At 44.9% G+C, this 26,767-nt stretch overlaps 2 protein-coding genes across 3 annotated transcripts in view; both read right to left on the bottom strand.

The window, feature by feature from the left end:
* hook2 (hook microtubule-tethering protein 2) overlaps positions 1 to 26,767 on the bottom strand; it is a 305,258-nt gene that overhangs the window by 14,138 nt on the left and 264,353 nt on the right. The gene's annotated exons all lie outside the window — the stretch shown is intronic.
* The window catches only part of ntn1b (netrin 1b), a 69,292-nt gene continuing 52,845 nt past the window's right edge, over positions 10,321 to 26,767 (bottom strand). For both annotated transcript variants that reach the window (XM_080725111.1, XM_080725112.1), the window contains exons 6-7: positions 24,599 to 24,673; positions 10,321 to 10,653 (exon numbers count right to left, since the gene is read on the bottom strand). In XM_080725111.1, coding sequence (XP_080581237.1) covers positions 10,334 to 10,653; positions 24,599 to 24,673 — 395 coding nt within the window. In that variant the 3' untranslated portion in view covers positions 10,321 to 10,333. The remainder of the gene's footprint in view (positions 10,654 to 24,598; positions 24,674 to 26,767) is intronic.

The raw sequence follows: 26,767 nt of genomic DNA, 5'->3' as shown, positions 1-26,767 counted from the left end.
CGTTGATGAATGAAGAACGTAGCTGGTGTCAGATTAGAGATGGTGATGCTAAAGGTCCTCTGCTGCCGGGGAGCATAAATCAGTCTGTGATCCTCTCTCACCAGTGCAGTGTTGGTCCTCAAACCTTTTCACTTAAAGTACCCCCAGTTTGGTATTAGGCCTTTTCACTTAAAGTACCCCCAGTTTGGTATTAGGCCTTTTCACTTAAAGTACCCCCAGTTTGGTATTAGGCCTTTTCACTTAAAGTACCCCCAGTTTGGTATTAGGCCTTTTCACTTAAAGTACCCCCAGTTTGGTATTAGCCCTTTTCACTTAATGTGTCCCCAGTTTGGTATTAGGCTGCAGACTGGGACCCTAATCTACACTGTAAAACCATCAGTGTTAATTTAACTCAATTTAAATAATTGTGTTGTAATTTGGACCAGTATAAGGTTCCATTTGATACATGGTTGACGATACGATACATGGACGATATTGGTTCATTCATGGCGATACCATACGATTTCATTCAATCGATATAGTAAATGTTTAGCAAATAAATTAAAGGACAACTTTAGTTTACAACAAGTTCATATTTTAGATTGTAATTAGAGAAAAGAAAAGATGAGTGTTAAAATGTTTTCATTTACTGCTTTCTATCGTTTTAGTTTTTAGCATGTGTACATCCGTACATGTGGCTAAATATGTCTTTTTAGACACAATAAGCCAGCGATTTCTTCATTACTATTTACAGTAGTACGTACTACTAGCCCCCATAAGTCACATCTGCCCATGAAAGATTGTGGTGTATATTGGGAATTGGCTTATTGTGTTCCCACCCACCAGTATCCATAGAATTGATTATTTGCATTGCAAAAATGTGTCTTTCCTGTTGAATGCACTAATGAGGTGCCTGTGAGTATAAGATTGAGCCTGACTGAAATATTCAATATCCGCCAGGGAGAGATATTGCATCCAGTCATTTCTCTCTCTCTCTCTCTCTCTCTCTCTCTCTCTCTCTCTCTCTCTCTCTCTCTCTCTCTCTCTCTCTCTCTCTCTCTCTCAACTTTGACTTTCGACTCTGGGGGGAGTCGACTTGTGTAATGAGGTCGACTCAGTCAACTTGTCGACTTTGTCGTTAATGCCCTACTGAGCACACCTTTTTAGTTAGCTATGCATTGGTTTACTTATGTTGGGTCTGTTTAGCCTAAGAGCCTTGGAGCATTTACTGTATCCTGAGCATAATAAAAAAGCTGAGCAGATGGAAATCACATGATCTGTACTGTAATGATGTTTCACTGCTGCGGTTACCCACACCGCTCTCATAATACTTACTGTTTACCTTTCAATGAGAATTATTATGAAACCAGGCGGGCAGCGGAACAACAAGAAACAGGATACGGTAAACTCGAACCATCCAACTTTATGGTCTCAATCTGACAAAGCAATAAGGGGGGGGGGGGTTAGGTAAATCCATGCTGGTATTGCAAGTATTTTTTCCAAGAAAAGAAATGCTCAGATTTCTATGCCTCTTTTTTAATGCCCAGAATTAATCTTCCAAAACTCCACATTCATAGAGCAGGTCAGCAGGGACGTGCTGGCCATTGGGAAAAGCGGGACAACTCCCGAACGGCCGGTTCATTCCCGGCCGTTCCAGGCCGGCCATTAGGAAAAAATAAAAAATAAAATGTCGGCCTTCGTTTCATTTTGGGGGCTGGGCGGTCAACAAAGTAAATTGTCACTGTCGGGCAGAAACCTTATATCTCCAAGTTTCAAATTTATACATTTCTTTCGCAAAGTAAAGCCCTGCTTCATCATACAAGGCCGTCGCACAAAAGTAGTGAAAACAGCAGATCTACAAGCACACAACGCCTCACAGCGCGAGGCGTTGTGTGCTTGTAGATCGGCTGTTTTCACTAGTTAAAATCATTTTTAAAATGATAAATACAAAACAAACGGTTTTGGACATACAAGGTTTCCACCCGACAACGACGAAATATAATAACTCATGTAATTGGCCCACTGGCTTGTCACTTGTCATGATCTGAAATGGCAAATATTTGAGTAGCAGCAGCGCTATAGAGAGCGATCTCTCTCTATAGCGCACAATGAGGGCCTCTACAACTCTTTTTCCCGGGCTGAATCAGGGGCCCAGCACGTCCCTGCAGGTCAGTAAACAGGGTTTTGGTGGTTTCGTCCATGCCTTACCTCTTGTCCCCAAACTTCTTTGCCTTTTTTTATATTTTGAAAAACATTATAAAGTACTTCAAAGCCGATCTACAGCGCGGCACTGTGTGAGCTTGTATACCTGCTGTTTTTTCAATAGTCTTAATGGGTTAAACCCCCCCCTCCCCCCCCCCCCCCATGAATCCACATGCCCTGACAGTAGCTAGACTGCATTGGAACGGCCAATGAGGAGACAGACGTCTGACAGCGGAGTTGTGCCATTCCACTCAGCTCCTTGCCATTTCCTTTTTCCTGTCAGCTGTTGGTACAGTTCACAAGCAGGGTTCATAAGGCCACCCTGCGGCTCAGCACAGCGCAACCTCGGCAAGTCCTATCGTCAGCCCTTCCCTATCTGGCTACAGAAGCGCTTTAGTTTCCAGAGGAGCACCGTGGTCCCTGTTAACAGACAAGAGAAAACAGACCGGGAGACAATGGCAAGAGAGTGACTGAGTAGAGCTTGATGTGCACAGAATGTTCTGTGGCTTCCATGGTCGTGCGTGGAATGTTCCATGGGTTCTGTAATCCCCCTCCGACTGTGTGTGGAATATTCCGCGGCTTCCATGCTGGCCCGGACGACGCAGAGCCGCACTGGAACCTGATCCCACATCCAGGCCACTGGATGCTGCGTGTAAGCAGAGTTCAGACCTCCTGCCGTTGCCAGAAACCGCGGCTCATGTGCCGACGGCGTACAAGCCTCTGGTCAGCCAGAGCTCTGTTTGTTGTTCCAAGATTCATCTGTTCTCACACTGAGAGGGAGGCTCGCACACGCCCAGATTTCCTCTCGACTCTCCCATGCACACAGACATCACACAGAGGATGCTGAGACGACGACAGATCACAACCCTCTTGTGATAATATGCGGTGAGAGCCTGATACTAGCCATTTCACTTCAATGAACTGAGCTGACTTGGCTCCAATTTTGAGACCTGATGGATGACGCCATGATCTCATTGAAGAAGCACTAAATATGAATAAAAAAGAATGCATGGCCTCCCTGTCCAATCTTCAGGTATTGACTACAAAGGTAATCAAAGAAAAGAAACCAACAAACTCGTTTCTTAGGCCTGATTTACACTGCTGCCAAATCCAGCCTGAATCAGATCTGTGTCACATCCAGATTGGAATCTGATTGGTTTTATATGACCATGTGACCATTTAAACCAATCAGATTCCAATCTGGATGTGACACAGATCTGATTCAGGCTGGATTTGCCTGCAGTGTAAATCAGGCCATACAGAGGATCGCCCTGATGGTCAATAACAATACAAGGAAGACTAGCGGGTGCATTCAGCCCCTCTATGACTATGGAGTCCACGTATGGTATTGCGACACCACAAAGGCCTTGAAAACAAGGCTCCAAACAGCCCAAAACAAACTAATTAGGGTCCTGCTAAATCTTCCTTCTCGGACTCAGCTCACCGCTATTCACCAGTCAAGTGTGGGGTGGTAGAGCATCTTGCAATGGGCCTGGTGATACACTACACCACTAAGATAACCATGTACCTGACAAAATACTTCCAAAACGTCAAGTCTATTGTAAATACAATTTTTCTTTTTTACGACTTTTCTGATGATATCTTCTACATAGTACTGTGTTCTGTCTGCCATTAAATGTTATGTGTTAAAAAAAAGGATCTCAAGGTAAACAAGCCTCGGCTTATCCTTTTAGTTGACCTTGTACCCCTCCCCACAGGGATATAAATATACTGACCCTCCTAGGATGTCCAGTTTGTGAACGAAGCGACACAAATCACAGTGTAGTGTTCAGTGATGAAGCCACACTATAAACGCTGGTTGCTTGTGTGCATATATTACAGTAGTGTGGTGACAAGCTACATCTCATTAAACCAAATGGAAATAACATTCTTTATAAATAGACTACCGAAGTGAAACAATAAGAACTAGAACTGCACTCTATTGAGCTGCCAACTTGTGCCTTGTGCACAAGTAGGCCATACATGGCCTATTTGTGCACCAACAGAGCGCTGTCACGGTGTGAGGCAGAAGTGGAGGACCCAGAAGCAGAACACGGCAGGCAGGCAAATCAAGTCCAGTATTTATTAACATTAAACAGCAAACACAGAGAAGTAGACGGGGACACTAACTATACTGGGAAATACTAAACTAGGGGAAAGACACACTCTCACAGAAGACATTAACTAACAGGCTTACAGCAGGATGAACGAAGGCAGTAACACTGACTATAACCCGACAAGGGAACATTGAACACAGGGAAGTTTAAATAGACACTGACTAACACTGATTGGCTGAAGACTAACAATACGCAGGTGGAGAACATAACTAATCACAGTGAGGTGTGACAAAACAGGCAACAGGAACAAGGTACAACAGGAAAAACTAAGACATCACTACACAATAAAGGTACACCAGAGTTAGTATACATGCTCCCAGTGAGCAGGTTGGTGCCTTGCATGGTTTCCTCCGCCACCGGTGTATGAATGTGTGCGTGAATGGGTGAATGTAATGCACAATCTCTGTAAAGCGCTTTGGATAAAAGCGCTATATAAATGCACCATTTACCATTTACCATTTACATGACAAGCGCGCCACGAGGTGTGCCCTGCCGGCCTCATTGGCTGTTAATGAAGACATTACCAGGAATGCTCTTATATACCAAACTCCGCTGACCTCACCAGTGGCATCACCAGGAATGCTGGTCCCTCATTGGCTGTTAATGATGACGTTACAGAGATCCCTGATTGGGCTACGGTCTTCAACAAGAGGAGACACTGACATACATTCATACATTCATTATTCATACATTCCCAGACAATTCAGGGCTACTGTCTAACATACCCAGCCGATTATAGTACTTGCACGCTCTGCTTGCGCAAGTAACTAGAACTGCACTCTGTCAAGGTGCCTACTTGTGCACAAGTAGGCATATAGCGTGCCATGAGGTGCACTCACCACCACTGACATCACCAGGAATGCTGGTCCCTCATTGGCTGTTAATGATGACGTTACCAGAAATGCTGGTCCCGATTGGGCACACAGCTACCTACAGTATAAGTACCTACCTACCTACAGTACCTACCTACCTACCTGCCTGCCTACCTACCTACCTACCTACCTACTTACCTACGTATGCAGTTGAACACAGTACTTGCGCGCTCTGCTGGCGCAAGTAACTACACAAGAACACTGTTGTGACTAGAGCCCTACACCCCATCTCACACACTTGGATCAGCAAACAATCTGTCCCTCCATCATCTCTATACAACACCCTAACCAACCAATGCATCCTAAACTCTTCTAGCTCCTGGCAACCAAGCGTCGGTCCATTCTTGGACACTGCTCCTACAGATTTTGCTCTAAAATCACACAAAGCAGGACACAGTATCTGTAAAGTCATGTCATCAACATGGATCTGTCCCATTTCCCATATTCTCTCCTGCTTGGCCACGACTGCGTTCTAAAGTTTGTGTATGCGTCGCTTATCTCCCGATTAGGGAGTCTTACTGGTGTTGATGAATCTGATTACATGTTGAATGTGATAGATTGTCACACTGCACACTGCACAGAAGCAGAATGGAGGGATGGCTCACAGACTCCAGACCACACCACCACGTCATTTCCCAGGATCTTTGTACGCATGTGTCACAGGTCCACGCTCATCCAGAGTGACCTCATCACTGGGCGTTTGTATAGGATGTATTATTATTATTTTTTACGACTGGTTGGTCGGACTGGTGGCCCTGGTTCCTCACATGTGGCTTAAGCTTTCAGGAGTGGCTGTTTGATTGGTAGGGCCCTTGGGAGAGTTAAGCTGTTGTGTTCCCTGCAGGGAGTGACCATGCAGCCACACACCAACAGACTGTCCACAACCGCAAGCAGGCGATTTGAGCAGGCACGTGCACACATAGACATCAAAGGGGGCTTGAGCCCCTTCCTTTTTATCCGTCTGTAAAAAGTGCCCTCTCCAGACCATGAACGCCGTTTTTACTATGGTGAAAGAAATGCAAATGCCATCTTTCCATGCCATACCTGAAGGTGGCATTCAAGAGAATTGCCTTGCCCAAACTCTCCTGAACTTGAATGCAGTGTCTTATGTTGAAAGAATTGCCCTCTCTGTGTAGAAATCCATGCCGTTACCACTCACCGAAAATAGCCAACCTCCAAGCTCACAACGCGTCGCGCTGCGCATATTTCCATCAAAAGGCCCCTTTAGAAATTTCAGCCCCTGCCTCTCTAACATTCTCTGCACGACGTGCAGTGCACGTCCCTGGATTTGAGGTCTGGGATCTGCCCATTCAACAGGTAACAGAGCTCTGAGCCGGTCCCATGTGTCACTCCTATAGGAATAAGTTAAGGATGTTGGCTCATGCCAAAGCACACCACCTCCCAGTTACAACAATAACATTTGTGGTCTGGATTGAAGCAGTCGGTGGTGGTGATATCATTGCCTTCGTAATATGCCTGCATTATAGCAGCCTGGTAGTCGGTCCTTATTGTCAGTGAAGTTTATTGAGCTAAAAGGATCCAAGACAAATGAGGAGAGGGGCTATGGTGAGCTAACCCCTCTGCTGCAGTACATGACCGAGGCTCTCGGGCAGCAATGTCTAATAAATGCTTGAATAAATTCACTTTTAATGCCTAACATTTGCGCTTTAAGTTATTCTGGCACACAGTGGCCATTATTTGGTTTGTTGTACATGTTTGCGATTTACTGTACCCAGCACAAATGCCTACCGTTGGCCTCTGGGCAGCTCCGCAGTGGTAATTGAGGGATAAGTGCCTTGCTTAAGGGAACCACATCAGTACTTGTGAAAGGAGGGTCGAGCGTTACTCATTCACTTTCTCCACCCAGATATTCATCATAAGGATGGATGGTGTAAGTTGTTTATCAGACGTTTTTACAGGCCAGAGCAACACAGGTTACTTTAGTTCATGCAGTTCACACAAGTACAAGTAAAAACTAAAGCAAACTAATTGAAGCACATTTTGCATAGAGCTTCGTCAAGCTGGTTCTTGACATAAATTTGAAAATGGAAGAGTGGGCGCGCGTGTGTGTGTTTTGTGTGTGTGTGTGTGTGTGTGTGTGCGTGCGTGTGTGCACACGTGTGTGTGTGTGTGTGTGTGTGTGTGTTTATAAGGTACGTTGTGTGATTAACGGTCTACAATATGACAGTAAAAGTTATGCAGCATTTTTAAAGTGCTTATTTATATTAATACTGTGCAGTAACTGTAACTCTACTGTACCTGTTTTTGATGATACAGTAGGCCTATTTTAAAAAGCAGCTGAATATATTAAGTAGTAAGCTCTATATCTGAATAATTTACAAGTTCTTTCAACAGAGTTTTATTTCAAATGAATGAATTAATTTCAAATTCTAGTAGGCTGTTTCATAGTTACATACATCAATACTTCTCATTACAGCCATCTACAATCCAATCCCAAAAAATAACCAATGTAAAAAATAAAAACAAGACAAAAAAACAACACCACCAAAAAAGCCACATTGTTTTCACGTGTCATTAAATATATTCATTTAGGATAAACATAATATATTAGTATGCATTAGAAGACATCACACAACCTTTTTTTTTGCAATGAACACAGCTAAACATTTACAAAGTATAAACACAAGCAGATAGTTATTTAGGACAGGAATACTTCAGCTGTAGTCCAGTCCTCCAAATGTGAAGTAAACTGACCCAAATGTACACAGGATACAAATGTGTTGGCTGGGACACTTTCTAAGCAGGTTGTAATATTCAAATACATCTGAAGAATGGGGTATCTGTGTGTGTGTGTGTGTGTGTGTGTGTGTGTGTGTGTGTGTGTGTGTGTGTGTGTGTGTGTGTGTGTGTGTGTGTGTGTGTGTGTGTGTGTGCGTGCGTGCGTGTGAGAGAGAGAGAGATGTGTGTGGTTTCAGGTAATTTGCATGGCATGGCATGCATGTACAGTACATAATGTTTCTGTGTGTGTGTGTGTGTGTGCGTGCGTGCGTGCGTGTGTGTGCATGAGTGGTTGTGGTATAGCCTTATTTGTATATGTGTGTGTGTGTGTGTGTGTGTGTGTGTGTGTGTGTGTGTGTGTGCGCGCACGTGCGTGGTTGTGGTATAGGCTTGTGTGTGTGTGTGTATGTGTGTGTTTGTGGTGTGGTACATGCTGTGTGTGTGTGTTCGCGTGCGTGCGTGGCTATGTGCGTCAACTCCTGGATATATCTCTCTGTGGTCTTCTGTGTGCATAACGCACACACACAGGTAAACATGAGAAATCTGTCTCATATTCATTCATTTGTCATTCCATTTATTAAGCCTACATCATTTAAAACTCTGGTTAATAACACATGGACACAGATCTAGTAAAAGTTTAACAAAATGAAACAAAACAAAAAAACTCAATACAATAGTAATACTATACAACTATATAACATGTAGACATGGGGGACATTCCTTTATATCGAGTACCAAGTAATGTCTTGAAAAGGGAACGCCGTCCTCAAAACAAATTGCTTTGAGGTGAAAAGTATTTGATGCAGCGCGCAGACTGCGCTGGTAGATAAAATGTCTGTGATATTATATCACTCCACAGGTTTGTTTTGTATTCCGCCCCACAAAGTGATGTACTGTATTATTACACAAACTCAATGTTCGTATTCACAATCATAGTTAGCTTTTAGTCAGCTAAATAGTGAGCATGCATTATCATGTCGGCGGTATGGGCGTCGCATGATGGGTCTTTTTTCTGAGTAGAGAGACACGGATCACCAGCTTGTCTTATACTGTAGATGAAGTTGAAGCTTTCAAGTGTCTGAGTCTCGGAGTGTTTGGGGGACGTCCATTTTCTGAGAACAAATTAGTCTGTTGTTGTTAAGAGGAACCACTGAAATCCAAGTCACCTCCTGTTGTGACTCCTATTGGTCACACATGTAAACCGCAGGCATCAGTCAAAAACAAATACAACAGGCATCAATACGGTCATACATGAATAGTGGGGGAGTCGTCACGATGGATTTCGTTTGCGTGATATGAGACTTGCTCTGCGCTGCCCTTGTGGGAATATGAACATATCTCATATGTTCGAAATACTCTCAACTTGTAGAAAATAAGTGCACGGTTGACATGTCTATTCTACTTCTAGTCGATAATATGACGTAAACTATAAAAAGAAATATCACCTACTGTATGCATGTATGTACTGTATGTACGCACACATGGTTACTTTACATTGCAGAGGTCACAACCACAACATAGCTGCTTATCTAACAGAAGCATCAAAAACTTGCTTGTAATAACACATTCTGGTAGTATACACTATACAGGGTAAGAAGTGTATCATTGTGGCACTTTGATGTCCATTCACATGACGTGAGCTGTATGTATTATTGAGGTAATAACACCCACACATGAGCAAGTAGCTGTCAGGTGAGCGGCACCTGGTGTCCCCCCCCTCCCTTCTTCCTCTTTATGAGTGTGGGACCACAGTAAAACCTAGTTTTAATGAGCAATTTAACGCGTTAACACTTTAAACTGTGTACACAATTTAACACGACAAGGCTTGGCCAGCTGCATGAGCTGCTAATCATTATCATCCCTGCGAGTGAGATCCCCCCCAACGTTGATTCTGCTTCTCTTCAGTTGGCGGCGACGACGACGACGACAACACAGGAGAGGAACAGGAATCCGAAAACACAGGAACGTGATACAGTAGTTCTTTGTCTCTTTTGAAATGAATTCCTAAACGGTATGTTTTAAAACTACTATATCATGGGTAGGATAGTCAGGGTGTTACAAATAATATGAAACATTAGGTGCAAACTCTGCAATTCCACGAAAAAAAAAAACCTCGACAGAAACGGACTGTAGAATGAGCTCCTTCACGACAGCGAGTTCCTAAAAACACTAATCTCATTTATTTTATTTTTGCTTCCCACTCAAAGCAGCAGCACTCAGTCATTTCCCCCTCTCGGATTATCTTCATCCCATATAGCCCTCTAGTTTGTTTCCTTTTCATCTTCTCTCTTCTCAGTTTTTGTCTTACTCGGGCTAGGGACAAGTTAATTCTGCCTGCACACCTCCCTCCCTTTTCTCCCTCCCTCCCTCCCTCAGTCTGTCCATCTCTCTCTATTTCCCCATTTCCTTCCTCACCGACCCCTCCTAGCACTTCCCTCGCTTGTCACGCTGCTGGAACTTCCTGAGCCTGCGACCCCAGAGGTCCTTCCAGGGGATGAGCAGGCTTCCCTTGTCCGCCACCACGCCGCTCTGCCCGGGGGAGTCGTCGTCTGTGCCCAGGAGAAGGTACTTCCTCCCGGGCTTGATCTTGGGACACTTGCAGGCCACGTCTTTGGCGCGCACCCACAGCAGCTGGTCCCCGCGGCGGATGCGGTGCTCGCCCTGCTTGTAGACGGAGATGATGTTGACGGTGAATTTCCACCACTCTCCCGCCTTGTCTCCCTTGAGGACGTGCGCTTGGACGGCTGGTGGAGGGACGAGAAGAAATGGGAAGAGAAGGGATGAGAAGAGAGAAAATGTGTCTAAAAGCCCAGCTAGTGGCCCCTAGATCAGGGGTCTTCAATGTTTTCAGGCCGAGGACCCCTTAGTTGAGAGAGAGATGAAGCAGGGACCCTCCCACAATCTCATCATAGATTCCATTTAGTTTCTTGGTTTGACAGCACGATCATCAGTGTATTTTGGATTCATGTCAATGTGTGTTTTCAGATATTTAACCACTTGAACCGTCAATTCTTAATAACTTGACCTTTCACTCTGTACTTCATCTGCTCTTTTCCTCTCTACACGAAACCTCTTTGCCGAAAATAGCCGATCTACAAGCCAATCTGCAAGCTTGTAGATCTGCAATTTTTTGCTAAAGTTCTCAGAATATGGACACTAGGGTTCAAGTGGTTAATATAAAAAAGGAGAAAAAAACTTTCTCGAAGATTTGGAGGACCCCCTGTAGTAACTCTGAGGACCCCCTACGGGTCCCGGACCCCCTGTCGAAGACCCCCTCATGCTGCTCCTTATGCATGATGTGAGCAGAGTGGTTTGAACCATGCTGTCATTAGCGGGGCTCAAATAGCCTAAAAGTCAAAATAATAGTCAAAACCTGGTAGTCTATTGAGTGACAGATAAAACGCCTGCATGTTTGTCAACTATTACAGTACAGTGCATTATCACATGGTGAGCTGTGAAACGGTAATGATCTCTGCGATTGCAGCCCCGTCCACGATCTGAACTTGACCCCGCATGAAGGAACGTTGATCAGCGGCTGTAAAAGTCATGATTTCACGAGAAGGTGTGACATGTTTAAAATCTGGAGATCGCATGGCCCAGCAGTCTGCCGACTGCTCCCAACTAGTCCCTCCCTTCATCCCCTGACCCCTGACCTTTCCCCCGTTGTGTTCAGTACAGCAAGGGTCTTCAACAGGGGGTCCGGGACCCCTAGGGGGTCCTCGGAGTTACTACAGGGGGGCCTCCAAATCATTGTGAGATAGAAACTTTTTTTTCCTCCTATTTTTGAACCCCAGTGTCCTGAGAACCAATAGCCAAAAATAGCAGATCTACAAGCTCACACCGCCTTGCGCTGCAAGGCGTTGTGAGCTTGTAGATCGGCTATTTTCGGCAAAGAGCTTTGGTGTAGAGGGGAAAAAAAGAGCACCCTAAGTACAGAGTGAAAGGTCAAGTTTATTATGTATTGACGGTTCAAGTGGTTAAATATCTAAAAACACAAATGTACATGAATCCAAAATACACTGATGATTGTGCTGTCAAACAATGGAACTATGGAATCTCTGAAAAGGTCGTGAGGGTCCCTGCTTCATCTCTCTCTCTCAACTAAGGAGTCCTTGGCCTGAAAACTTTGAAGACCCCTGCTGCACAGTATTGCCACAGCGCACCTGCAGGCGAGGACAATGGTTGCCCATGGAGTACAGTATATTTGAATCCCCTCCTATGGATGTATCCAAGAAACCTGGACTGGTGAGGGGGGGGGGGGGGGGGGGTGCGGGGTGGGATCAGCACGGGTTCAGGGTTCTGGAGTATTGGGTTCTATTCCATAAAAAGATACATTTTATTGAAAAAGTACCACATCTGTGAACGATCAACCTGCTCGCTGAAACCACGCCATTCCAATTGGTCTGTCGGGTGTTAACATCGGAAACGCGTTGGCTAAAACCCGAGGCTACGGCGGTGCTGGTAACTGCTGGACGCCTTCCAGCGGAACATCTTGATAGTAGTGTATGGAGGAACACCTCCCCCAGGACACCTCGGTCACACACAAACACACATTACTTCATCATCGCTGTGATCGCAAAACAACCCAACAACAGCTGAACACGCTTGAGATGAAGTAGTTTAGCCAGGGAATGCGCTATTAACATTAAACCCATTTAGGCCTAGAATTATTGAATGCTTTAACCCAGGGATGTCAAACATACGGCCCGCGGGCCGGATCCGGCCCGCGAGATGATTCAATCCGGCCCCAGGCTTGTAGAGCATACATTTCTGAGCATTTAGGAAAAAAAAGTAAGTCTCTAGCCCATTCCTGTCAAGAGTTATGATTGTTTTAAGAATTAACCTAACTAATGCTTTCTCACTGCAAGCTAGGTTTCTCCCACCTGGCAGTGATTGAGTTGATTGATTGGAATGTTAAGTGACCAGCTCTCTCTCTCTCTCTCTCTCTCTCTCTCTTTGAAGATGACAGCATTGCTAGGAATACCTACAATATTCGAACTGTACTCAAAGATTACACATATTAGACATGGAAATTAATGTTGTTAAGAAAATAACTTATTTAAAAAATATAATAATAATAAAATGTAAAAGTTGTATTATTCAGATATTTTCTGAATATGCCATTAGTGTTCATTACTTTTATTCTTTTTATTATAAAATACAATAAAAATAATTATTGTCCTGCATCAATAATATTTTTTTTTTAGCCATTTACAAATTATAGCAGAGACTATCAGGAATTGAATTATCAAATGGTTTATTCTTATTGGCACTTCTTAAAGGAGTAGTTCACCCCCAAAATGCCATGGAGCCAATGGAGACTCATTCCTAAAACAGAAATTTGATTACAATAAATGCATGCCTATTGATTCCCATTTGGGTCCCCATCCGGAATCAATGGGGGAAAGTGTACTATTATCACATTTTTGTCTTAGTAATGCGACAAATAAAATAAAAATATATTATTGAACTCAAGTCTCCATGGCGTGAGTAATCAAAGAAAAAAAAAGTCATTTTGGGGATGAACTACTCCTTTAAACAAATAGCATCTCTCGTACCTAACTGCAACTGTAATACCAATAATGAAAGTAGCTATTTTACTTAATAATAAACACAATTTGTAAAATGATATACTGCTATACTGCTAGCTACAGCAGTGGCTGAGACGACAGGAAGAAAAACAGAGCGAACATGTGCACGAGTGTGCATGCCATCCGATCCGCGACTGGTTCGGCCCTCATCAAGTCGCCTTTCATCCAATGCGGCCCTCACTCCAAGATGAGTTCGACACCCCTGCTTTAACCAGTGAAAAATAGCAGATATACAAGTTCACAGCGAGCTTGTAGATCTGCTATTTTTTTTTAAGTTGTGAAAATGTCTTTCAAATCTTTGAATATAATGTATTTTCAAAGCGAACGTTTGTTACTCAAATTTTGCTTCTGGGGGGTCCCTGGAACTAAATATTTTGAGATGGGGGTCCATGGACAAATCCATATAATTTTGGGGGTCCTTCACATGAAAAAGTTTGAGCATCACTGACATGGTAGTCTCTCAAGAACAGACTAACTGAGCTCCAGTTAAGTGAAAAGGACCTTTTCTTTGACGATGGCTGGCCAGATTGCTGTCATAGAAACATAGGTTTTTCAAAAAATCTTAGAAGGATTCAAAAGACACTTATAGAAGCGGGTAAAAATTATAATTTTCACGATTTTTCAAAAATAGCAGATCTACAAGCTCGCAAGTTAAGGCATAAAATAATGATGATGTGATGTGTACCCGTTCTAAATGGGTTAAACTGTGTGTGTGTGTGTGTGGGGGGGGGGGGTCTAAATAGTTTCCACTCACGATTGTGTTGAATTAACCCAAATTGGGGCAAGGAGATTACGCGGATGTATGCAAGACGCTCGAGATGCACTCGGGCGTGCACATGCGTGCAACATGTCCGTGCACATCCATGAACAGACAGACAGTGCAAGGGCGTCAATTGGGTATGGCAGGGGTATGCAGTTGCCATACCCTGGATTCCGGAGGGAAAATAAAAGTTACCTTTAAATATAAATCCATGAATGTCTCTTTGTCTATCTGCGCTGGTTATTATGTTGTTAAATTACAGTAAAATAACAAAAAATACAAGAAGTTGGCACGTATATCCATATGATTTGGGAATGTCGCATGGTCTATCCTTTCTGGTGTACAATTCTTGATTACCTATCAAAATGGTTGGGATTCACCATACCCCCACTACCACTGCTCTGTCTTTTAGGAGACAGGACAGTGGTTCCTGGGTTAAATAAAAAAGCTTTTGTAATAGTAAAGGTTGGACTGGTCACAGCAGCCAGAATCCTGCTGCGGAACTGGAAAGCCCCAAGAACCCCTGTTTTTAAAGAGTGGAACGAGGAGATGATCAAAATCACATCGTATGAGTACATGCTGGGAAGAGTGAATGGTATGGGAAAGATGAAAGAGATATGGGATAGTTTTCTAACATATATGACACTTATTTGAAGATGTGAAGAGGTTCCTACATTTATTTCCTTTGTATTTTTATTTTTGTATTATCTTGGACTGACTGTATATTTGTACCTGTTGTTGTGCTGCACTGTACCACCCATTACCACTTATTAAGAAGAAAAAATAAAAAACATTTGAATTATAAAAAAAAATAACTAAAAATACAACATTTTACAAAATGGTCACTTTAACAAGGTATTATAATTATATTCTCCACACAAAAAATTTGCTTGACAAAATGGTATATTCCCAGGTTCCGCAGGTCAGCTGCACAGGTGCAATGCATTATTGTTAATTGTGGCACGTTTACTAACATGCTAAGTTTATCTGCACTTGAACAACCATTCCAGGCGCGAGGCGTTGTGAGCATGGAGATCTGCTATTTTCACTATAGAACCGTGTTATACAAAATGTAATGCCTCTTTTCCATGAGGACTCCCATCTTTGCCATACCCTAGCTTTTGCTGAACTGACGCCTCTGAGACAGTGCATAAGACATGGATAAGACACGCATCTTCAAGCGTGCGCGCATGCACACACGTACACAGCACACACACACGCACGCACGCACGCACGCACGCACGCACGCACGCACACACACATACACACACACACACACACACACACACACACCTAGCATTCCACCCCTGTCTTGTGTGAGTCCCAATCCACTCTTGTGATCACTTGAGTGTGCGTGCACTTCAGGGCAAGAGGGAAGAACAATCTATCACGTTTGATCATTATTTGAAAATAGGACAGGAAGTGAGGCTTTCTCGCTCGTCTTTGTGGTCGAACGCGATCGCCCTCTGTTGTGTTGCTCATCAATCGTTCCTTATTACGGCCTGGAATGCTCAAAGAGAACAGGGGTGGAGGGTGTGTGTGTGTGTGTGTTGGGGCGGGGGGGGGGGGGGGGGTGGGGGGTCCTGGTGTGAGCAAATTGCACACAATTTCCAGAAGAAAGGAAGGTTGTTGGGCTGGGGAGCAGGGACGTGCAGAGAATGTTAGAGAAGCAGGGGCAGAAATTTTCTAAAAGAGCTTTCGGTGAAAATGTCGAAAATAGCTGACCTCCAAGCTCACAATGCGTCGCAGAGCGACGCGTTGTGAGCTTGGAGTTCGGCTATTTTCGGTACTTGATACCACACTGAACTAAACATAATCAAGTGAATACTGGCGATGTGGTATAAAATGGCGTGGATTTCTACACAGAGAGGGCAATTCTTTCAACATGAGATGCTGCATTGAAGTTCAGGAGAGTTTGGTCAAGGCAATTCTCTTGAATGCTGCCTTCAGGTATGGCATGGAAAGAGGGGCATTTGCATGTCTTTCACCATAGTGCAAACTGCATTCATTGACCATATTCACACGGCGGCCATCTTGCCCTTAAAGTTAATGCAATGCCACCCCAGTTGCCACCCGGTTTCAATGCAAATTTCAAACATGGCCGCCAGGTGAATAAGGCTAATGGTCTGGAGAGGGCACTTTTTTACAGACGGATAAAAGGGCAGGGGGCTCGAGCCCCCTTTGATGTCCGTGTGTGCACGTGCCTGGTGTGAGCAAATTGCACACAATTTCCAGAAGAAAGGAGGGAAGGTTGTCGGGCCGGGGAGAGCGAGTCCTCTCACAGTCCTGCCATTCATTAACAATGTGTCTCTGGGCCGTGCAGCCCACTCCTTCATCCCGACACATAAAGGGTGTGTGTGGGGCGGAGGAGGAGGAGGAGAGGACGGTGAGGAGGGGGGAACTATTTGTCTTCCCAGCACACAGAGAAGGTTCTAGAAGAAGAATCGAGATGTGTTTCCGACCCTCGCGAGCCAGCCGTCCGGGTTCAACTCCCTCCCAGAGCCCACATTCAAGTGTTCAGCGTGAGAATCCCGGCTGGAGAGACGCGTATACGTAAAGGTCCCTTCTCTACAGTATATCTCAGGGTCTCTCGCTCTCTCTCTCTCTTTCCATGCGCTACACAACATTTTGTGTTAATTTTATGCTGAAGAAAATATGTGTACCACTGAACTCGATGGAGGCTCACTATTACAGACTAGGCTTTTCACGATACTGGATTTCTAACTTCGATACGATGGAACTAGGAATAAGCCAAAGTAGGAAGGATACACATAAAAGTAACGTATTGTAAACTAACAAGAGAGGTAAACTGAGTATCGATATTATCGATACTATGGAAAAGTCATATTGAAAATCTATACTATATTCAAAACCGATAATTTTTGATAAATCGATATTCTATATTCTAACACTATTACAGACAGCAACAAAGCACTGTCTGTCTGTGCCTCTCTATATACTGTATATATCTTACAGTAAGTAAGCTCACAATTTAAGCACACACCACTCCCGTATTTGAGCTAATCAGGGGCAAAGAGCTGAATTGTGATATTCTCCGATAAAACATGGACATTAGCACTGCTGAATGTCTGACCAGGTTGTCAAGAGTGGAACAATAGAGAGATCAACAGAGAGAGAGAGGGGATGAGAGAGAGGGAGAGAGAGAGAGAGAGAGAGAGAGAGAGAGAGAGAGAGAGAGAGGGTGGGTGATGGGGTACAAGGAATGGGTGTATGTATGGATGGAAAGCAACACTGAAAAATCCTGAGCATTCATTTATTTTTTCCTCTTTAATATTATTACTATATCGTCACTGAAACCTCGTATCGCCAAGTTTCAAAATTGTACGTTTTTTCGTAAAGTAAATCCCTGCTTCACCATATAAGACTGTCCCAGAAAACGAGTGAAAATAGCAGATCTACAAGCACACAACGCCTCGCGATGCGTTGTGTGCTAGTAGAGCTGCTATTTTTACTATTCTAAACCATTTTTAAAATGATAAATACAAAACGAACGGTTTTGGACATTTCCACCCGACAACGACGATATTTTAATATCATTACCTTTTTTTTCTAAGCCTGCTAGAGTTAAATTGCTGTGAAGAAGCGCTACAAGGAAGCGGGGTAGAAGGGAGTGGGGGGGGGTAATTCTTCAATGAAGAAGAGGCCCCCTGCAGGCCAGGGGCCCTGCCACCCACTGGGCTTGTCTTCTCTGGGCAGTGTGCTGGGGCTTGACCTGGACGCCGTCAACAAGCCAGGGCTAATCAAATTAGAGTTTGGTTAATTACGACGCCGAGGGCTCCCCTGTCCCTTTTGGTTATCACCAGAGTGAAGGATCTGGGGGACCTGTTACGCCGGGGGGGGGGGGGGGGGGGGGGGGAGCGCAGAGGGGCGTCCGGGGTGGCCAGGGGCAACGAGGCTGGGAGGCCCTGCCATTGAGTGCCATCCCATGAACGTCAGCAAACATGCGTTCCCTTTGATTCATTATCCCCCCGGCAGCACGGAGAAGGGAGGGAGTATGTGCACGTGTGTATATGTGTGTGTGTGTGAGTGTGTGTGTGTGTGTGTGTGTGTGTGTGTGTGTGTGTGTGTGTGTGTGTGTGTGTGTGTGTGTGCGCACAGGTATATCGTCGTTGTCGGGTGGAAACCTTGTATGTCCAAAACCGTTCGTTTTTGAAATGATCATTTAAAACATGATTTAAACTAGTGAAAACAGCCGATCTACAAGCACACAACGCCTCGCACCGCGAGGCGTTGTGTGCTTGTAGATCGGCTGTTTTCGCTACTTCTGTGCGACGGCCTTGTATGATGAAGCAGGGCTTTACTTTGCGAAAAAACAATCAAATTGGAGACTTGGAGATACGAGGTTTCTGCCCGACAACGACAATATGTGTGTGTGTGTGTGTGTGCGTGCAGAAGGGTGTCAGGGGGGGAGAATATAATCCCTTTGTGTCCTCTGTCTCCGTAGCTACGGTGGCGATGAAAAACAAAGAGCGAATAAACACGACATATTTTTTTCTCCTCCTCCGGGGTGGCAATCCGTCAGCGTCTGCTTAATTTACCACCTGTTTGTGCCCCGCGGAATGCTTCGCGCCCGGGCAGAGTGCACAACTGTGTTTAAACAGAGGGCCCCTTCCCGCGACCCCCAGGGGCCCACACCGCCACTCACACTTTGGGGGGAGTGTGTGTGTGTGTGTGTGTGTGTGTGTGTGTGTGTGTGTGTGTGTGTGTGTGTGTATGTGTGTGTGTGTGTGTGTGTGTGTGTGTGTGTGTGTGTGTGTGTGTGTGTGTGTGTGTGTGTATGGGGGGGTGGGGGGTTATGGCCCCCGAAAGAACAGAGAGAAGCACCACAAAGGACCCCCGCGACAGGCCTGAGAAATGAATTAGACAGAGAGGGGAGAGGAATGCATCCTTGAAGCAGAGATGTCTGCCATTCAACCTCCGCATATTTATGGCACAATCATCCGCTTCCAGACTTTTTCGATGAAGTTCAGAGGAAAGCAGAACCCCACCGGGGACCGCCTGCTTTTCATGAAGCCATGTCTGACTGATTTATAGACGCAGGGCCGGTCCTGTCTGCGGTGATTAAGATTGAAACCGACGGAAAAACGTTGGAAACGACGAGCTGATGCTTGGCTCCCCGGTGATGTTAACCAAATGTATTGAATTATTATTGACTCCTCAGAAATCAATGGAGGAAGCAAAAATGAAACGAAGTCGGGACGCTGTTTGCAGAACGCTATGTATCACTGATGACGATTTTTCAAATGAGAAGTGATGCAGGTGAATGGGAAACGACATTTGTGGGACTGGATGTCTATCATCATAGGATGAAACCTTATGACCCTCATTATAGCTATTGGGTGCGCTACAATTACATAAGCGTCAATCAAAATATTAATTGATATGTTGGTCAGCAATAAGGAAATTGGCTTGAATGCAAAAGTAAAAAGAGGCCAACAGGCAACAATACACTGCAGTTGTACTCTAACCACTTTACCCCCGGCATTATAGTCATTATATATGTCATATAAATCTTCGATTTATATAATTACATTGCGACATGTTGTGTAGATTGGCTATTTTGAAGAAGAAGGGAAAAAAAAGGAAAATCTTGGAACATTTTTGAAAAACAGGGCCTAAGTGGTTAACTAAGACGAATGTTGGGTCGTGTCTGAAGCCCGGAGTATAAGAAACACTCTTATTGTCTTTGTTTTATGGGGATATAGTCTGGAAGACTTGGCTGAAATCAGAGAACATACTGTATTCTTCTCAAGTCAAAGGAAGAAGAGCTACCCCCCCCCCCCCCCCTTTCCCCCCCGCCAATCCTGCGTCTGTGGAGATTTGTTCTGTGGGCTTTACAGACGCGGATCTGCTGATAGCAGATCTACCATTATATTGCTGTGATTGATGATGTGGAAAATCTGAACAGGGGAGGGGGATCATTCGCCGCGTGGGTAAATGTGGGGCTGCACAGCAGGACAGCGCAACGAAACCGTATATCTCCGACAGCGGCCCGATGCGTGTGAGCCCTACGGGCACCGCACAATCCTTCATGCCGCTACCGCCTCTGTCAGGGACGTGCTGGCCATTGGGAAAAGCGGGACAACTCCCGAACGGCCGATTCATTCCCGGCCGGTCCAGGCCGGCCATTAGGAAAAAAAATAAAATAAAATGTCAGCCTTCGTTCCATTTTGGGGGCTGGGCGGCCAACAAAGTAAATCGTCACTGACGGGCAGAAACCTTGAACCTTGTGTCTCCAAGTTTCAAATTTGTACATTTTTTCTACTTCATCATACAAGGCTGTCGCACAAAAGTAGTGAAAACAGCAGATCTACAAGCACACAACGCCTCGCGGTAGATCAGCTGTTTTCACTAGTTTAAATCAATTTTAAAATGATAAATACAAAACAAACGGTTTTGGACACAAGGTTTCCACCTGACAACAACAAAATATAACTCATGTAAATGGCCCACTGGCTTGTCACCTGTCATGGCAAATCTTTGAGTAGCAGCAGCGCTATAGAGAGAGATCTCTCTCTATAGCGTGCAATGAGGGCCTCTCCAACTCTTTTTCCCGGGCTGAATCAGGGGCCCAGCATGTCCCTGGCCTCTGTCTTATGTCCCCCCCTCAACCCCCACCATCCCTCCTCCTCCTCGTCTTGGGGGCCACAGGTATGATGCTGTTCCAGTGTTGCGGTTTCTGCTTTGGATCCAGAACAAGGGGGATAATGGTCTAATCCATCCATCACCCCAACATCAAATTTCCTTTTCGCTTCAAGTTGTACAGTGTACTGTACAGTATGTAATACCTATTGAATTTGTGAGGGAAGTGGGATTTAAAAACAGGACTGAGAGAAACCCGGAAATATATTGTGTTCCAGAGAAAATAAAAATGTTTCAAGTGTTATGGTGCCATTAGGCCTAGAGCCCGACCCATGTATCGGCCTGGCCGTCATTATTTTCCTTTTTAGGCGACAATATCGTCAATTTGATTAATTATGTTGCCGATGCGTCCCAACTATTCACCCTATTCACTATTCAAGATACAATGTAGATCGGTTATTTGGTGGTTGTTGTTTTGTTTTATACTAGAGGTTCGCGAGCCGCTCACATCTAGAGTCCACGCCCGCTTCTTTACTAAAAAACTTTTTTTTTTCAAAAAAAAAAGTTGTTTGAAAAAAAAAAAAAGTTTAAAAAAAAATAAAATAAAAAAAAAAAAAGTAAAAAAAAAAGTAAAAAAAAATAAAATAAAAAAAAATAAAAAAAATAAAAGTTTTTTGGGGGGGAACTATTGTGGCGGAACTATTATGGCGGAACTATTGTGACCGCCGGACATATTTGACCGCCGGACGCACTTCCGGTTAAGAACTCCGTGTGCCACGTGATCAGTCCTAGCCAACCTCCCTGTTGTAATTCGATACACTGCTCCGCTCAGCTCCACTTCTCTCTCTCTCTCGCTTGCCCGCCCCCCCTCCCCTGTTGCCTCCTCTCTCTCGTGCTTAGCGAATGAGCGGACGGCATAGGGTTATGGGCGGTATTAGAGTTCTACCGACATACATCTGATCTAGCTACATCTGATCTAGCTATGAGTTGAAGTCGACGTGAAGTGGGCGTGAATGGGCTTGGAAGTGGGATGCGGCTCTTAAAGGAATGTATATATAAGATGGCCCATACATGGTTAAATATAATACATTTCACTCTATATGCATTTTATATTTACTTGTTTGCTTGTCAAGTTAAATGTTCTTTTCACATAATTATAACTTTAACCAAATCTACGTTTTCTAAATCGATTAGAACACTCAGTCAAAACATCAGTAAATTGAACCCAAAGACCTGGCAACGGTCGGGCTCTAATTTCGTAACACGATATATCCTTCTACCTGACGCTGCGTTATACAGTATTAGATGGCTGTCAGCTGCTCCTGTGGATTCATTGACAATATAATGTGATTGCTGTGTGTTTTGGCTGCTGTTTTCAAGTTGGGATTAGCTGTAGAAATGCCTGAGAGCTTTGCCAACTGCCTCAGGTGGACTTGGCGTGGCGCGCACGTCTATCAACCTGCTTTTCACCCCCGGTCTTAATGGAGAGTGTGCAGTCGACTCCTCCTAATATTTATATATACAGTATAAGGTTATTGTGAACGCAGTGAGACCAAAGGGGCCATATGGTGGGGTGGTGCTTTGAGGGGAGACATAAGAGAGGGTTCTGAAGGGACTGGAATGGAGGCTTACAGTAGTACTAGTCCTTTTAGAGGCTGGGGAGCCTTAAATAATACATTGTCTTTGCAGGTCTGCCATCCTGTCACTGTGGACCAGCCATTGACACCAGATTAAGACTGACAGCACTGAGACAAAGACGAGGGACTGCAGGATGGGTGAAGAGGTGCACAGTGACCCCAGTAGACCCCCAGGGGTCTATACTTGGTCCCCTCCTTTTCCCCTCTGCACCAAATCTCTTCTGAAAATCAGCATTGTGAGCTTGTAGATCTTTTATTTTCACTGAATGTCCAGCACAGGATGAATTAAAATCAACGACAACACACAGAACCACTGCACAGCATGGGTTCACAGACAAGGGAAGGCTATACAGTTAACAAAAGGTTATTTGGACTATTTAGGCTTGTGCACCTGGACTGTTGTTGTATGTTCACTATGTTGATATTTACAACGTACCGGTACAGAACGCCTGCAGATATAGCATCAGCACACAGTTCAGCATAGTGCACAAATCAGCGGCGTAACAAACCCCCGCGGGCCCAGACCAGTGTTGCATTGGTGATTCAATATCTGATACGCGTGCGTGTGACGTCACTAGATGAGTATCTAGTGTATACGTGTATACGTATGTTCCCGCGACCCGTGACGCGACTGCATAAGAAAAGTAAATGTCTTTGACTACTTTAAAAGAATTAGGATACTGTAGCACTGTACTGTCATACATGCAATCACATACATTATGGACAATGGACATAGGGCTTACTGCACGCGCACGCACGCACGCACGCACGCACGCACGCACGCACGCACGCACACGCTTGCACGCACACACACACACACACACACACACACACACACACACACACACACACACACACACACACACACACACATACACACACACACATACACACACACACACACACCGCACAAACGCATTTAACATAAATGTGTATCACATACACTCTTTATCCCCTCAAGGTGGCGACTGGCAAGCAACCCAAAGAGTCCCTCAGAAATACATGGATTCAGCACTCTGCCACCCAGGGCTCTGTCTGAACCAATAGTTAGGGGATGGCCTTGGGCCGTCCCAGGGTGGAAGCTTTTCTCTCATAAGGATCAGCTATATCACTGTTTTTCTAACTTTTGTTGCACACCAATGGGCACAATCTAAACGCACACCTGCATTCATAGGAAATAAATTGCGAATCTACAAGCTCACAACACGTCACGATGATGCTTGTCCATCACAGAAGAAAATGTAATATAGTAACATTTTCAGCTATGACATGCCCACAATAGGGACACCGGATTGAAAGAGGTTACAGTATTTTTTATGGTGTCACATGGGTTAGGGTTCCCAATATATATTCTACACTGTAGAATATATATTGGGAAATGGCAAAGTACTGATATTCTAAAAATATATAAGGCTACTGAGGCTACAGTACATGTAGTTAATTACAACTACAGGAAGTCAATGTAAGCTATAACCACTTCAAATGTAATACCGGTATATCAAATTAAATCTAAAGGGAGTCAATTTAGGAATGTGTACATGTGTATTTGCATTTATCAATGTCATGCCATAAACACAGCAAATATATTCAATCATAAAATTGTAATAAGAAGTTAAGAACCAATGCACCTTTACAGGACGTGGGCCCGTTCTGGGGATTGTATGACATATAACAGTACAATATTAGCTAGACAACATCTGCAGAGGTGTGGTTTGACTTTGAAAAGCACTGGCCCAGGATCAATAATTCCTCTCGCCGGTTCTGAACATGACCTTCAGAAAATATTGAATTTGCTCAGATTCCATCATGTTTGATTTCCCAGGAACCAGCCCTGCTTGTGCGCCTGACACTGACTATACGCCGTCAGTCAGTCAGCCAGTCATCCAGCGGCGTCCCACCGAGCTCAACCCCCGACACCACTTCCCCCTTTGATGCGGTGGCTTTAATCCATGGGAGTGTTAGTAAGCCATCGCAGCACTGGCCCAGAAACACAGAGAGGAGGACTACTGGTGCGGATCGAATCTGATGAATAAAGACATCTGACCCCTCGGGCCACGGGCCGACGTCTGGCCTCAAGACATTCCTGCGTGTCACTCACCATAGTCCTTCTTGCAGTACTTCTTCATGGTGATCTTCATCTTTCCTTTGGACGCCTTGCAGTGAGACTCACAGTCTGAGGAGTGAGGGTGAGAGAGAGAGACAGAAGTAGGATGACATTTGATATGTATCACAGGCAGTGGTGTATAGTAACTAAGTACATTTACTAGTACTTAAGTACAATTTTGAGGTATTTGTACTTTACTTGAGTATTTCCCACTTCCAATACTTTTACTTCTACTCCAATACATCTCGGATCCAAATATTATACTTTTACTCCACTACAATTAGTTGAAATTTTTAGTTACTAGTTACTTTGAAGCATAGGTAGAGAAAGCAAGCCGTATTTAAAGAAGCCTTCCCTACTGATTGAGAGCTTTGATTGGATTATGGCAGTCATGTGACATAATGACCAGCAGATATGAGAATGAGAACAGAGCTGACTGACAGCTGACTACAGCTGGGCGGGACGACTCCCTTGTCCTGCATAAACAAACGTGGACGCTTCAATTTTCAACGTATATGTATTTATGGAATCACATAACACCAAATCAAGTCTCCAAATAATCAACCTGCTTCTACATGTGGTCCCGTGTGTCCTGTCCTCCCACCCCCGCCCAATGCCTTTGACGTTCCCCCCTCCCCTCACTACTGCCACTGTGGAACAGATTAAAAGGCTTGCATAGATCTTTCTGGTTCTTGTCAGCGGACTCCCCACTTGTCCACTCAGGTCCGCTGCTCCGTCAAAGTGCTGGCATGCATTGTGTCAGCTCTGAGGGCTGGGAGGGTCACTCCAGCACAAAGGAAGGTCACGGGGGGAAATTAGCTAGTGGCTTAGTAAAAGAAAAAGTTGCTCAGCCCTCTTTGACAGCGAAACCTAAAGGTGTGAAAGGCGTGAAAGTGAATATGCTTCAAGCGCCACTCGCAGCCACAACAGGCTGTGGCCTCGGAGAAGATTCAAGAGCCGAGCAGTGTACAGACAGAGTCACAGGCTGAGAGGCCTAGGGGTCCGGGACCCCTAGGCCTAGGGTGTCCTCAGAAGGCTCTGGCGATGGCCGCTGATGTCAACTTGTCAGTGCGCCAGGCGCCTTCTGTAATGACGGAATGCTACGTAGTGATACCAGAGGACGAATTGAATGCTACGTAGTGATACCAGAGGCCAAATTGAAAATTGAAATTGTTTGTTCCCTCCACTTTCAACTGACTGACACAAATTGGAACCAGATCATCTCCTGTGTTGCCCCCCCCTCCAACCCCAAGCAATAAGCCTCTATTCTGGGGGGTGGGGGGGGGTGGGAAAGTTGGGTTGGGCGGTCAGAGGGGAAAGGAGCAGGCATTCGGGAGAGGGGGGGACCTTTCAGCTTGCCTGAATATGGACAAACTTCATTATTTCTTCCAGCCCTCTGTCCAGTCTTCCCTTTTCTTTCTCATTGTACTCCGTGTGAATGAGGTTGCCTGGGTAACGACGGAGGAGGAAAAAAACGCCCCTCTCCTCCCCCAGCGGAAAGCAGGCGGGTTGGGGCGGGGTGGTGGGGGGGATGGTGGGATGGGGTGTGCTGCATGTATATGTAGAAAACATTTCTAGAGAAACGCCCGGCAGCTTTCAGGGTGGCGGGAGAAATGAAAAAAAAAGGGGGAAATCCCAAAGTAAATGAATTTGACGAGTCCATATCGACCACGCCTGATTTCCATGTAAATGAAGTGGCGAGGGCGGGGGCCCTCTTTGTTTCCCGCTGGCCCCTGGGGGCCTTCATCATACCTCCCTTTGATAGCTGGCGTTGCCCATTAGCCCCGCAGCACAATCCCAACGCTGGGCCATCACACCCATCGCTCTCATTAAGGGCCAACCTCCCGCTGTGAGGACAAACGTCCCCTTTGTGAGGCCTCTCCAACAGGGCCACCGTCACTCTGCAGGGTCCCTGGGGACCACACTGTTCCTAATTTGGAGGGTTGTCTCTCTGTGTGTGTACAGAGGCTCATGACAGGAATCCAAACTCCTCGCAGCACAGGCCGCTTCCTGAAAGCTGGGACCAGGACTTTCAATGGAGCTCAATGAAATCAGTGGCGCCACTTTGTCAGTTACAGAGGGTGCTAATGATCAAAAGTGACATTGCTTGTGTTTTAGCGAACCTGCGCAGTAATTCAAACTGAATGTGAAACTGAACCCAAA

The sequence above is a fragment of the Nannobrachium achirus genome (assembly GCF_963921795.1).
Source record: "Nannobrachium achirus genome assembly, chromosome: 4".
In the NCBI taxonomy this organism is placed as follows: domain Eukaryota; kingdom Metazoa; phylum Chordata; class Actinopteri; order Myctophiformes; family Myctophidae; genus Nannobrachium; species Nannobrachium achirus.
This window is presented reverse-complemented; position numbering and strand designations above follow the sequence as displayed.